The sequence below is a fragment of the Papilio polytes genome, unplaced genomic scaffold (genome assembly GCF_000836215.1).
Source record: "Papilio polytes unplaced genomic scaffold, Ppol_1.0 DF821511.1, whole genome shotgun sequence".
NCBI classification, from domain to species: domain Eukaryota; kingdom Metazoa; phylum Arthropoda; class Insecta; order Lepidoptera; family Papilionidae; genus Papilio; species Papilio polytes.
The window spans coordinates 2,422,274-2,434,802 of NW_013527693.1; the positions used below are offsets into that span (position 1 = coordinate 2,422,274).

The window sequence follows — 12,529 nt, forward strand, 5'->3', positions numbered from 1 at the left end:
AAAAAATCATTAAAAAACAACAAATAAGGCATAACTGCTAGTATTAAATTGTAACAAAGTCAAACATACACATCTGCTGTTACCAACTAATTTCAAGCCCATCAGAATAATGTTATTTCATGGTTGTCCTATTTGATATTAAGTTAATATTACTTTGTTCTGTGAGATGGTGTATGTTAGTTATTTGGAGGACAAAAACCTGTTACACAGACCCTACAAGAGTAGGATAAGGAAGATGATGTATACTGTCTCTCAACATTTCAAATATTTCAAGATGCTTACTACTACTACTTACCTTGATGACTAGCATGTCAATGACTCTGACATCGGTAACATTTTTGTTGTTCAAAAACATCTCTTTCAGCTTTGCACGGCATTGATCTTCAGACTTGGGCATATCAAATTCTTTCACTGAAAAATGCGATTTTTTAGAATACATTTGTAGATGAAAAGATAACTTCTATGACATTTATTCATTGTTGTAGCCACAAAACCAGATATCTTAAGAAAATAAATTCCATTTAACCAATGTAAGTAACCAAGATACTACTGCAATGCCTATACATGAAGACTTTACCAATTTGAAAATAAAATATGCTTCTTTGATAAGCATTACTGATATGCTTTAGAAAATAAATACTATTCATTAACTGATGACATAACAAGGTACAAACCTACGTAAGGAATTTGACGATACCATGCCTTGTATAAGTTCAAAACTCTTGCTCTAGCTTCCCCACGATTAAGAGAAAGCACTGGCCTCACATTTTTTGTGCCGACTTGAATTGCTTGCTTTGCTGACATTGTTGCAGTATTAAAACAATAATCAAAATTATTCTTATGTCTAGAATCGAGATCGAAAAATGTTTTGACACGATACGTCAAAGTCAACCGACTGTCAATGTCAAATGTAGTTTTAAATACTGGGCAAAGGTAACTTTATCGTAAGTAACGTGTGGAACGTACTTTTATTTTTTTGGACTTGCTTTTGATATAAGATTTCTATTTAACCACGCGAAAAAAAGTATACTAGTTTGTTGTAATTTTTTAATTATACATTTAACAATCTTTTTATTATTTTAATAAATTAATAGCTACAGTGTTCAAACAAGTTTTTAAAATACACGTTTCACAAACTTAGTCAACTATACTTTCAACACTAGATACTTAAACGTACACGACTGATAATTAGATAACATTAACATTTAGAATATAAGAGGACATGTTTTCGCGCCATGAGTTTTGGTATTTTCCACGCTATATGGATTTATGAGGAATGTGTCCTTCATACGTCCAGGCATGTACGTAAAGAATACGTCGCTGAAAAAATACATTTTTTTTAAATGTATAAAATGAGTTGATATTTTGCTAAGTTTAATATACATTTATATACTTACATAAATGACTCGCTGGGATAAGCATCAGATTTTGTAGTAGACCACCATAGTCTGGTTTGTTCAAGCTGTTTTATTCTATTCCTTGTAACGAAATCATTTAATAATATTTTAAACTGAAACAGACAACGTGCAAAAATACTGTTAAAAAATTGTAGACATTATAACTTTTTACATTTTTATACAATCGTAGTTTATTTCTTAGCTACACGCTTACTAATAAAGAACAAAGGAATATACCAATTTTTGGATTAAAAGCCGATGAGCCCAACTCATATGATCTAATTGTTCCAATGTGAACGGAATTCTGTAGGCACGGGCTCGGAAATCAATATGTTTAAGATCCAGCCATCGTCGCTGCGATTTAAGCATTAATCTCTCTATAATTAAAACACAAATAATGAACGAAAAACACGAGAAACCTAAAACATTAAAACAAAATTTGCATTGCCAATACGTTTTGCAACTTACTCTGTAGAGCGGGAGACATATCTCCTTTAACTCGCCTTCGGACCCACTCTTGTAGATTGTTTAATAAGTTGGCTTTAGGTAAATGGGGGATAATAAGAGGTGTATCTGACAATTCAGCCAAAAATGCCTGTAAACCCAAAATGCACAAATTTTTTTTCGCGGTAAAAAGAAAACAATTGGTGAAACATTTCACTAAAAGGTGAACGAAGTATGACTATTCATATTGTTTTTAAATAAATTGAAGTAATAAATGTAAGTAGAATTTGAGAAACTATTCTCTATCACACGTGGTAAAATAATAATTTGAACCGTTATAATATTAAAAAAATTACTCACCGCTAATAATTCTTTCTCTGATAATCCAGATGGTAATATAGTGGGTTCTTTGGGTTCACCCTGTTAAATACAATTATATTATTATGTAAGAAGTACACAGAAATCAAAATGTATCTATTATAAACAACATTTATATTTTTATAACATTACTGTCCATATCGATATTGTATTTAGATAAAACGTTTTTTTTTTCAAATTTTGAAATTTATAAACCGATATTGTATCGACTGGCGTGTATTTGATTTTATCAATCTACCCGAGTAGAGCTGGGTTGCTAGTTAACAAAAATAGCACAAAATAATTTTGTACCGAAGATTGCGATGACATAATTGCTTGTTGAAATGTATCTTTGATGAAATCCTCCGTGGGATCCATCTGGTATATTTTAGCGTAATCCAACCAGTACGGGCCGTGCTTTGTTGGTTGATAGAAATATTTTTCTGTCAATGCATTTTCGTTGTGAAAATCATACAGATGTCCGCATTTGCACTTTGACTTGTACAGATATTCCAACACCGTGTCCCTTAAAAAGGAACAGAATAACCTCAATAAGAAAAATTTGAGAATCCAGAATCTATATATGTTAAAGAGCGACATAAAAATATACCATTTGTCCATACAATCGCAATTATCTTCGCACGCCTCTTTCACGTCTTTAGGAAATTTCCAATAACCATGGATGTGAAGAAGCACATCGTTGCCAAAAGCGACAGCCCCGCCATTGATAGGCACGTAGCCGGTCGGCAACAACGATATGTCTAAAATACAAACATATTAAAAAACCATTTATACATGCGTCATAAATAATTGCATAACGATCAAAAATCACTTATGTTTTTGTTCGTATGACAGAAACAAATAACAAATCTTGTATGAAGAAAATATTTCACATTTAAAGGAGCAAACAGATAAAATCATGGCCATTCAAGTCAAAAGAATATCGTTTAAACAATTCCTACAAATTGCTTTAAACCCTAAAGCATTTTGTTTTCTATAAAATATAACACCACTCTCTCTTACCGACGCTTTACTTTCTTTAATAATAAAGATCAGAGGACGAATAACGTACTATTTAAGATGAAATGTGGCCTTCCTCCGGAAAACACGACACCACCAACGTTGTACTGAACATTGTCGTACGGCGAGTGGAATTTCGGTCTCGCTTTTATCTTTAACATTCTCAATTTCTTCAGATATGAAAGTAATTTTGGATCACTATTACCTAAAACATAGCAAAAATTTATTATCTATTTTTCAACGAATTAAAAAGTAATACGAAAATGTTTTTCAATGGTGTAATCTGCGTAACATCGACTCCCTGTAATCCAAACGGCTTCGGCGATTTTAGGCTTTTTGAATACATACGTAATGTACACGGAGGCTCCCAAAATTTATATGTGCAGGTTCGTAACTCAGGTCTCTCTTTCTTGTTCCTTTCCTTTCGTTTTTCCAGCTAAAAATAAAATTATTAATTCAACTTATCTTGCAATAGTGGCAAATAACTTTCAACTGATCACACTTACAAATTTTTGATCTTCACAAAGCTTCTCGTAACTCTGTAAAAATAATACGCAGACTTATTTTTTATTAAAATAATATTTTATTAGTAGTCGTAATTTGAGATGAGTTTGACTGTAATTGTAACAGCAAATAAGTTTTTTCGACCTCTATATGGATAACGACGCTCATGGTTTTATTTTCGTTTTGGGTTTTTAAAGAACTTACGGATTGGCTTCTCAACTTGACTTTATTTCCGAGTGGTGGAGGTTTGGTTTCTTCTTTCACAGGATGCTTTCTATACGGCGGAACGTAATTCTTTTGCAAGTAATCACCATATCTTACATTCGGCTTAAAATTCCTAGGTGGCTCTGTAATATTTAATACAATTATAATTCTCAGATGAACTAAATTTATATTCCTTTTCCAAACATAAAATGGTTAATAATAGTCGGAAGGTAGTTAAAAAACACTTTGTTATATTATATTTCTTAACCTACCCAATGTCGGCCTTCCCGAACCGGACAAAGAGTCCAAGTATCAAATATCTATAAAAATTAATCAACTCTATCTCTAAGTATATAAATTACTCTGGAGTTTTAACTTCCATATTATGAGGTACAAACTTTTTGCTTTAACTTTCTTCGCTACAACTTTTGACTCCGTCAATTTTTCCAACCTCTCGATGCATTCTGCTAAATCGATAAAAACTAAACTGGACATCAATATCATTGAATTTATATCATATTCTGCAAAATAAAACCGTTATTAACCTAACCGCAAATATGATATATCAGCCTCATGTCATAAGTTCTTGGCACTATTAAAAGAACACGGGCAAAGTTATAATATTTCGTGTCAAAGATATACTTTTACAATATTAGGAACTGTTACAATTTATGCACAATTTTCTGACTAAGGTGCGACATGGAAAGCGGTCAATTATTTCAAGGGTTCGTTTAGTTCTGCTAAAGCGCCTGGTGTGTTAATTTTTATATAATAAATCGTATTTTCAATTATATTTTCAAGATAAGTATTGAATAAATAAAAAAAATCTATTTTACCCCCTCGTAATTTACTTGGTGGCATTTTATAATAAGCGGTATACAGATTCCATATAAAAATGCCTGGGTCTTCTATAGATTCCGTCATAGCCTTCATTAACATAGATCTTGGTATTTTTAATGTGAGTCCAAGATCCGACAAGGATTTTCTGGTACGTATCGGAATATCTTCTATCAAATCTTGGTGGATATTTGATTTCAAGTCATTCAAAACGTTCTTTTGCAAACGCGACAATTCAAAAAACCATCCGGGTCCTGCTTCTCTTTGTAATCGTTTGAGTTTTCTCAGGGCTGCCAGTTACGAAACGTACATCATATAAATAAGTAAAAATGCATGAACATTACTGATTTAAAAAAATTAAAGCAACCCATTTTAGTGCAGTGTAACGCTCACGAATAGTTATCACAAAGGGAACCCTTCCATTTAGTATGGGAAATCTATACTAAGGAACCGCTTAAATAATCAACTGTGAGCGTGCTGCTTAATTCTCAACTTAAAGCTGTGTGATTGTATAAGTATAAGAAAGTTACCTTCTTTTCGTTGATACCTCTTTAGATCTCTCAAAAACCTCAACCACGCACCAACGATCTCATTATACGGCTTTATATGTGCATTTTCTCTCATTTCCCGTTCCAAGTAAACCCAGACAGGCTCTTTTTTAGGCCCGTAAATGGTCTGACAAGATATGACTGGGTATAAGATTACGTGTTCAAACTTAGAAAACTAACGAGATGATATCTCGCAGTGGGGAATACAAACATGGGCGTCGAGAGTGATAGGGGGTGGGTGGGGTCTCCATGGGAATCGCCAGGGAGTTGGGGCCCCCACGCGATTCCCAATCATCATTCCGATTATTCCCCCTGGCGTGGAAACAAGGTTGGAATTGGAAGGGGGAGGTGTTAATGATAAGTAAAACTTCGCGAGATGGTGTGGCTGAATTGACTCGTGCACATATCTGATGGTTTCGCGAAACACTCGTGCTTTGCGAAGTAAACTATTAAATTAAAACTACTTTCAACATTCAAACAGGTTTTTTTGAATCAAATTTTTACGTAACATCAAGATAGTATATGCATTAGTGATAGCTCACCTTTAGAGCCAGAAATTCTTGAACAGTAGGCATCTTAAACTTTTTCATTTTGATTTTTATCGGAATTTTCAAAAGAAATTTAAATAAAACGAAAATTTAATAAGTTAACAAAAATTTTGACAATCGAAACTGATTAGAACCAATGAAATGATGTCTTGAAAGATGATTTTTTCGTCTTCTAAAAATAGTGTTACGAATTCCTTATTAAATACTTATTGGTAAGTTATGATAAAGAAGTAGCAAAATTAGGGCACAAAATGACTTGAAATTAAAAGGCATTCAAAGAATAACAACACTTAAAAAATATTGAATGATGTTTAACACACTTTTAAGAGATTTCAGCCTTTGAATTTCTAAACATTATTTCAATAGCATCAAGGGAAAACATTAGTTTCAGATGACATCATTTTCTTGTTTACTTTTCATTAATACAACTACTCTTATTTTGTCACATGTAAAATAATAAACCTTTAGAAACTTGAACGAAAACTGTTTTATAAAAAGAACAAGAATTATGTTTTAGGAAAATAATTTAATAAAACTTAATAATTTATTTTCATAATTGTATATTTTTAGTTTTTTCCAGAATATCTTTATAAGGTGGGTTAATTGGTCCTTGTACAGGTTCTTTGTATTCATAATTTGATTGTCCCTCTAACAATAATGAATATGAAGTGTCCGAGTCATAAGCACTTAAATCTCCACAAACATTGAAGGGTACAATAAATCTGTTAGGACCTGTCAATTGATTAAAGTCACAATACTTGTGGTCTAAAAGAGGATTGATCATAGTTGGTACAAAACCATCAGGTGGAGTATAATTCTGACAGATAACAAAGGCTTCTATACTAGAATTTCTTGAACTCCTTGGCTTTGAAACAGTCACCAATTCAAAGAATTGCTTCAGTTGAGAATAAAGAAGTGTGACATCTTTCCCCCGGAATATCTTTGCAACAAACACACCTCCATTTTTTAATACATGTGTAGTTATATTCAATGCGGCTAGCAGAAGTTGCGACTGGACGTACTCATCGATATCATGTAAGCCTGTCACATCGGGAGCACCATCACAAACAACTAAATCTGCCTGTGATCCTTCAAATTCCTTGATGATTTCATGCGCAGTGCTCACTTTAGTAATGTCGCCTTGGATTTGTTTTACACCTGGAAGAGCAGCCATAGCTTGCAAATCAACAGCAACGATTTTAACATCGTTGACATTTGTAGCATTTTCTTTCAGTTTTTTTGTTAAAACTTGACTCCAACTACCAGGTGCCGCACAAAGGTCAACAGCCCGCAAAACACCGTTAAATATATTGTATTCTTCATTAATTTGTAACAACTTAAATGCACTTCTAGCTCTCCATCCTTCTTCCTTTGCTAACCTGTAATAGATATCTCGTTTGTCTTTCGAGGTTTTCCCCATTTTTTAGTTTTTAAACAAAAAAGTGTTAGAATACTTGTGGTGACTTATTCACTTTTAGGCTTTCTCTTATAAAATTAACGATTTTCTCAAATGGATTTATTTTGGCAATACACACCAAGATGACATATCATTAACAATACTGTCACTGTCATCATAACAGTTGGTGGCAAAAGACAAAGACAATTAAAGTTGCATGGAAAGAGAGGCATAGAGATCATAAAAAAGGAAACAATTTGGAAACATTATAAAATAGAAATAAACGGGACTTCTGCCATGTTTATATGATTATGCTTACTTTTAGAAAAGTTCTATGTAATATAATGTTTATTATTATTTCAAACAGTAGGAAAAGCGTAATAATCTTCGTCATAATTGTTAAAAATTTTGCAAAATACTATTTCCGGTTTTTACTCTTATTGTTTTTTTTATAAGTAGATCATGTCCAAATTCAAATAAAGGCGGTTTTTTTTTTGTTTAAATTATATACCTACTAATATTTATTCACTTGTTAACATATTGCATAACTTTATCATGCTTTCAAAATAATTTATATAAATTTCATAACTGCTGGTGCCTGCGCTAAATATGCTTTAATTTTATCAGATATGGAACTTCTTTATTAATCAATAGCAATTAAGTGTTAAAGTAAATAAAGTTCTCGCGACGACGAAATTCAGATCTTTGAGACTTTAATAGGAACAAAGATTGGAGACGGAAGACATCATTATGTGTAGTGCGGTTAGATTAGATCATTCAGTTCAATTCTTGCTGTCCATTGTACGTGACTGCTATTTCTTTTAGAACAGTTATTTTCTTTGTGTTTCAAAGTTTTTTTTTTTTTTACTTTGGTGCATCTACGTTCCAAACCAAATAGACTCTAGTATGAAGTGATTTATATAAATAATAAATAAATAAATATTTTTAAATTGAAGAAACATGGATACCATAACGCAAAATAAATTAATTTCTTACATTTTTGAAGAATGGAAGATTTTATTGATCTTTGTTGCAATTTATTCGATATATTACTATGGTACATACAATTACGACTATTTTAAAAAGAAAGGAATCAGTTATATTAAGCCTGTAATATTTTTTGGTAGTGTATGGAAACGGGTAACAAAACAAATTTCTTATCAAGACTATCAATTGTATGTTTATAATTATTTTAAAGAAAAGAAAAAACCTTATGGAGGTAAGATAATTAAAAAATACTGTACTTTATTTACTTGATATTTATTATTGTAACGTAGATATCAACTAGAACATCTCAGATAGTGCTTATATAACATTGCATTAAGATTTATGTAGTCAAGTGTTTAAGTATAAAACTTATAAATACAAAATTAAATTAACTTGCATATATTGGCTGTTCGGATATCCGTTTTTACATGCGAAACTTTTTTCAGGCATATTCCTAGGACGGAGACCAACGCTGTTTATAATAGACCCTGATTTTATTAAAGCTGTTACAACTCGAGATTTCGAATATTTTATGGATAGAAATTCCATAGAGACTAATGAACCGAGATACCTGAAACGATCATTACTTAACCTGAAGGTAATTATGAAAAAACTATTTAGTGAAACATATTTCTTATTAAATATATTAACAATTATTATAAGGGCCCGATTTAAATTGCTTGAGTCATCGCATTCCGTAGCCGGTGGTGCTCTATTTTCATATATGTTTTTTTTTTTATTATTTTTTTTTTTTATTTCAACGAAAACATTTTTACATAGTGGTGTTAACACAACTTGGTGCCATTAAACATACAATGTTTATATTGGCACTGCACAGTTCACATTTATATTAAAAGTTAGTTATAGGATACAATATAAAGTTTAAATAATAAAGTAACAATGCAATATACTAGGTACAATACTAACATTAAAAGTTCATGAGTTACCCACCAATAAAGTAGCCCTTTGACGGTGAGAGAACCTTTGAGATCGGCCCACCAGCCCCCAAGTTCTTTCCTTGAATACAAAAATACAACTCTCTCCTCTGTATTGTCCTCTGTATATATCTATATTATATTATACAAATCTTGTAAAATATATTATATAGAGAATAAGAAATAAGATATGTGGGTAATACAATTTTAATATTAACTGTATCTGAAGCTACGAATATTTCACTGTTTCACGCGAGATAATAAAATATTCCGAGTTAACGATACAAAAAACATAATTTCGCATTGAAAAACTATTAAATCTGCTGTTTTTTGTAATTTTTGTTTTCTATCGTGCGTGAAACAAAGTATTTATATTTATTTTGTAGGGATCGGAATGGAAAGCAGTTCGCAGCACTATAACACCATCTTTCAGCTCCTCGCGACTGAAGAACATGATACCTCTGATACAACAGAGTTCAGATCAAATGGTTAAATTCTTACAACATTACGGTAATTGTTTTAATCATACGAATATTATTAATGCGAAAGTTCAGATAGTTTGTAGCCTAAACGGCTGGACGGATCTCGCTGAAATTTGACATAGACGTAGAGGTTAGTCTGGAAGAACACATGGGCTACTCACCATTATTTTTTAATTTCGCGCGATCACAGTCGCGGGCAAAATTCAGAGATAACATGAAAAAAAAAAAAAACAGAGATAAACATATTTTTGTACAGGTTGCAGCAAAAACCAATGCTTAAGTGGCATTAACTTAATTCTCAGAGTTACTTATAGCTTAACAAAAATACAAAAATTCTAGACAGGGGACTCTTCATTGACTTCTTTATAACTATCTTATGTGTGCAAAGATATTATTTTGATATTTTTCTGCAATATAGATTGGGTTTACATATTCCTGATTGTAAAAAGAATGTTTGTATTTCTAGATAAAAATGACGTTGAAATGAAGGATCTAGTAGGTCATTTAACACTGGAAGTGATCGGCGCGTGTGCATTTGGGATCAAAAGTGATGCTTTGACTGACGAAAACGCACATTTTGTTAAGGTATTGTATTAACAACACGTCATATTCATCAACATCTATCTCCTTATCCTACTCCCGTAGTGTCGGCGCAACAGGTTTTTGTCCTCCACATAACTCTATCATACGTCATCTCAGTCATCACTCCCTTTTTGATCATGTCACCTTTTACACAATCCATCCATCTCTTTCTAGGTCTACCTCTACCGTAAGGGTACATCCCTTCCACACTCATATCTTCCGTTCTCCTTGTAACATGCTATTCATCCCTCCTCATAACATGCCCATACCATGCTAACCTTTTACTCCTTACCTTCTCTACTATGGGGGCTACTCTCAAACTGTGTTAAAAAGGAAAAAGTTATAACTTAGCTTTTGACATACTAGTAACTTAATTTCGCAAGTTTATCAGCTAATAAGCTATTTTTTCAGTTAGCGGAAAAATTCGGAGAAATAACAACAAACAGGAAGATTCTTGTAATGATGTTTATAATGTTTATGCCCAATTTAATGAAATATTTTAACCTGTCCTTTTTGAATATTGATGCCATCGAAGAACTGGTCAAAATTTTGAAAGTCACTAAAGCTGAGAGAAGGAAAGCCGAATCAAAGTGAGACACATTTCTTTCTACGTTTCTGTCGAATTTGTGTTTGTTTAGTTCAATATATTATTTTACGTCAAAAGCGTATTAAATAAAGTGGACATATTTGCTAATTTTTTTTCAAGGTGTTTTAATATTTTTTGTATTTCACAGAAAAAGAGATTTCCTACAACAGATAATAGAAGCGGCAGACAAGGAAAGGGAAGAAGCCGAGAAGACGGGCGGAATTATTCGTAAGCAATATTCAGTTTCATTTTTTTATAGCGAGAGTTTCTTCCAAGGAGTACGCATCTATTTTAAACATCTGGTGGCTCACCATAAAAGTTAGAGGTTGATTCAAATACATTGGAAACGTGGATTTGCGAAATGCGATTTTGACCTATAAATAAAACAGTACTTATATCGAAAGTAGTTTTTGGTGAACCATAAAACAATGTCCATAAAAAAATTACTAGCGGTCAGAGTTAAAATACGTGTTTGAATAAATATCTTGCTCTATGTTTGAGTTAAGTCATTGTCTATGCTGCGTATAAAGCAATTAATTGTTTGATAATAAACAACTTACCTTATCTTATTCGTTGTAAATTACTGATATCATTTACAAATGTCTTCCATTATCAGGATAATTGCGTTGTGGTTTATTGTGGGTAGTTTAATGGTCTTTATAATTAACATTAATACAAAGTAATTCTAGTGAAACATCTATTGATATTTAATTTCATTAATTTGGAACTTATGACTTCAAATAATTTTATTTTGATATTAAATCAAAATTATTCTCATAAAAGTCATCAAAAAACTTAGATATATCGAGGCAATTAGAATTTCCTTTGACGCTATGTAGGGTAGTTCTAACTCTTTTCTGTACGCACAATAAACGAAGAAATGATTACCGGATATATGAAAAGAAAAAGAATGTTTCCTTTATGACTTTCTTTTTTAGATCTCGACGAGGACACAATAGATGGCCAATCATTCCTCTTCCTCATAGCAGGGTATGAGACATCAAGCACATTGTTGTCGTTCGGAATTCACACTCTGGCTGTCAACGAGGAGTTACAGAGAAAGCTGCGTGAACATATTCTAAAGGTTACAGAAGGAAAGGAAATTACTTACGACACATTGTCAGAATTAGATTATCTTGAAGGATTCTTGTTAGGTAATTTTGATTATCCATTTTTAGCTTTCCAAATTTGCCTATGACTCTGGGGAAAAATACCAATCGGTGCAATATTGCTATGATCTAATTGAGTATTTTATAATATCGTATGACTAACGAGCAAGCGGCCATCAGAATTCGCCGTAATGGCGAAGTGACCGCAGTCCATAGGGAATCGAAATTACAGATGCAGTGCCTTCCATCAGTCTATAAAAGAAGGAATGCACATTAAGGGGTTTTTTTCCCTTCATATACGTCCATTCCTATGCCAAATCTATTTCCCTTCTTATTTAAATAAAACATGGGAAGGGAAAGGGACTAAAATTAGATCCTAAAAAGTCACTAACACCGACCACACAAAAGACTGACGTCAAGTGAAAGTCCTTCTTCAACTTCACGTCTGGAATTGCACTTTACGTCTGTCTTGTTAGATCATCAACCAACATTTTCATTTCATTTTCACAGTGGTAGTGCCCGCTTTAACATCTTAGCACGAATGGGCCGGCACGCCCGGTGTAATACCACGACCACACAGAAGACAGACGTGA

At 32.5% G+C, this 12,529-nt stretch overlaps 4 protein-coding genes across 4 annotated transcripts in view; 1 reads left to right on the plus strand and 3 right to left on the minus strand.

Annotated features, from left to right (window-relative positions):
* Window positions 1-187: 187 nt before the first annotated feature.
* LOC106108492 (NADH dehydrogenase [ubiquinone] 1 alpha subcomplex subunit 6-like) lies at window positions 188-899 on the minus strand. Its single transcript, XM_013289670.1, has 2 exons — window positions 675-899; window positions 188-411 (listed from the first exon to the last, which is right to left on the minus strand). Exons 1-2 carry the CDS (start codon window positions 802-804, stop codon window positions 203-205), a joined length of 339 nt encoding a protein of 112 aa, XP_013145124.1. The 5' UTR covers window positions 805-899; the 3' UTR covers window positions 188-202.
* Window positions 900-1,068: 169 nt separating this feature from the next.
* LOC106108484 lies at window positions 1,069-5,990 on the minus strand. The gene is made up of 15 exons (XM_013289658.1): window positions 5,854-5,990; window positions 5,294-5,438; window positions 4,763-5,053; window positions 4,325-4,447; window positions 3,927-4,069; window positions 3,725-3,757; window positions 3,567-3,654; window positions 3,271-3,423; window positions 2,809-2,959; window positions 2,511-2,724; window positions 2,202-2,261; window positions 1,866-1,992; window positions 1,635-1,774; window positions 1,398-1,510; window positions 1,069-1,320 (listed from the first exon to the last, which is right to left on the minus strand). The coding sequence occupies exons 1-15, from the start codon at window positions 5,899-5,901 to the stop codon at window positions 1,206-1,208; spliced, it is 1,944 nt and encodes a 647-aa protein (XP_013145112.1). The 5' UTR covers window positions 5,902-5,990; the 3' UTR covers window positions 1,069-1,205.
* Window positions 5,991-6,408: 418 nt separating this feature from the next.
* On the minus strand, window positions 6,409-7,536 carry LOC106108608 (putative tRNA (cytidine(32)/guanosine(34)-2'-O)-methyltransferase). The gene has a single exon (XM_013289854.1). It carries the CDS (start codon window positions 7,277-7,279, stop codon window positions 6,410-6,412), a length of 870 nt encoding a protein of 289 aa, XP_013145308.1. The 5' UTR covers window positions 7,280-7,536; the 3' UTR covers window position 6,409.
* A 287-nt stretch (window positions 7,537-7,823) lies between these two features.
* LOC106108609 (cytochrome P450 9e2-like) overlaps window positions 7,824-12,529 on the plus strand; it is a 5,885-nt gene continuing 1,179 nt past the window's right edge. The window contains exons 1-7 of the mRNA XM_013289855.1: window positions 7,824-8,474; window positions 8,689-8,840; window positions 9,564-9,687; window positions 10,126-10,244; window positions 10,653-10,831; window positions 10,976-11,055; window positions 11,766-11,989. Coding sequence (XP_013145309.1) covers window positions 8,216-8,474; window positions 8,689-8,840; window positions 9,564-9,687; window positions 10,126-10,244; window positions 10,653-10,831; window positions 10,976-11,055; window positions 11,766-11,989 — 1,137 coding nt within the window. The 5' untranslated portion in view covers window positions 7,824-8,215. The remainder of the gene's footprint in view (window positions 8,475-8,688; window positions 8,841-9,563; window positions 9,688-10,125; window positions 10,245-10,652; window positions 10,832-10,975; window positions 11,056-11,765; window positions 11,990-12,529) is intronic.

What these genes read in the sequence shown, in the direction of transcription:
- LOC106108492 (XM_013289670.1), bottom strand. Translation starts at nt 804, where the DNA reads ATGTCAGCAAAGCAAGCAATTCAAGTCGGCACAAAAAATGTGAGGCCA. An exon ending in TCGTCAAATTCCTTACGTAG is followed by an intron (nt 412 to 674) that starts GTTTGTACCTTG and finishes CGCATTTTTCAG; the next exon opens with TGAAAGAATTTGATATGCCC.
- LOC106108484 (XM_013289658.1), bottom strand. Translation starts at nt 5,901, where the DNA reads ATGAAAAAGTTTAAGATGCCTACTGTTCAAGAATTTCTGGCTCTAAAG. An exon ending in GAGGTATCAACGAAAAGAAG is followed by an intron (nt 5,054 to 5,293) that starts GTAACTTTCTTA and finishes CGTAACTGGCAG; the next exon opens with CCCTGAGAAAACTCAAACGA. An exon ending in TTATGTCATCGCAATCTTCG is followed by an intron (nt 2,262 to 2,510) that starts GTACAAAATTAT and finishes TGTATTTAACAG; the next exon opens with GGTGAACCCAAAGAACCCAC.
- LOC106108608 (XM_013289854.1), bottom strand. Translation starts at nt 7,279, where the DNA reads ATGGGGAAAACCTCGAAAGACAAACGAGATATCTATTACAGGTTAGCA.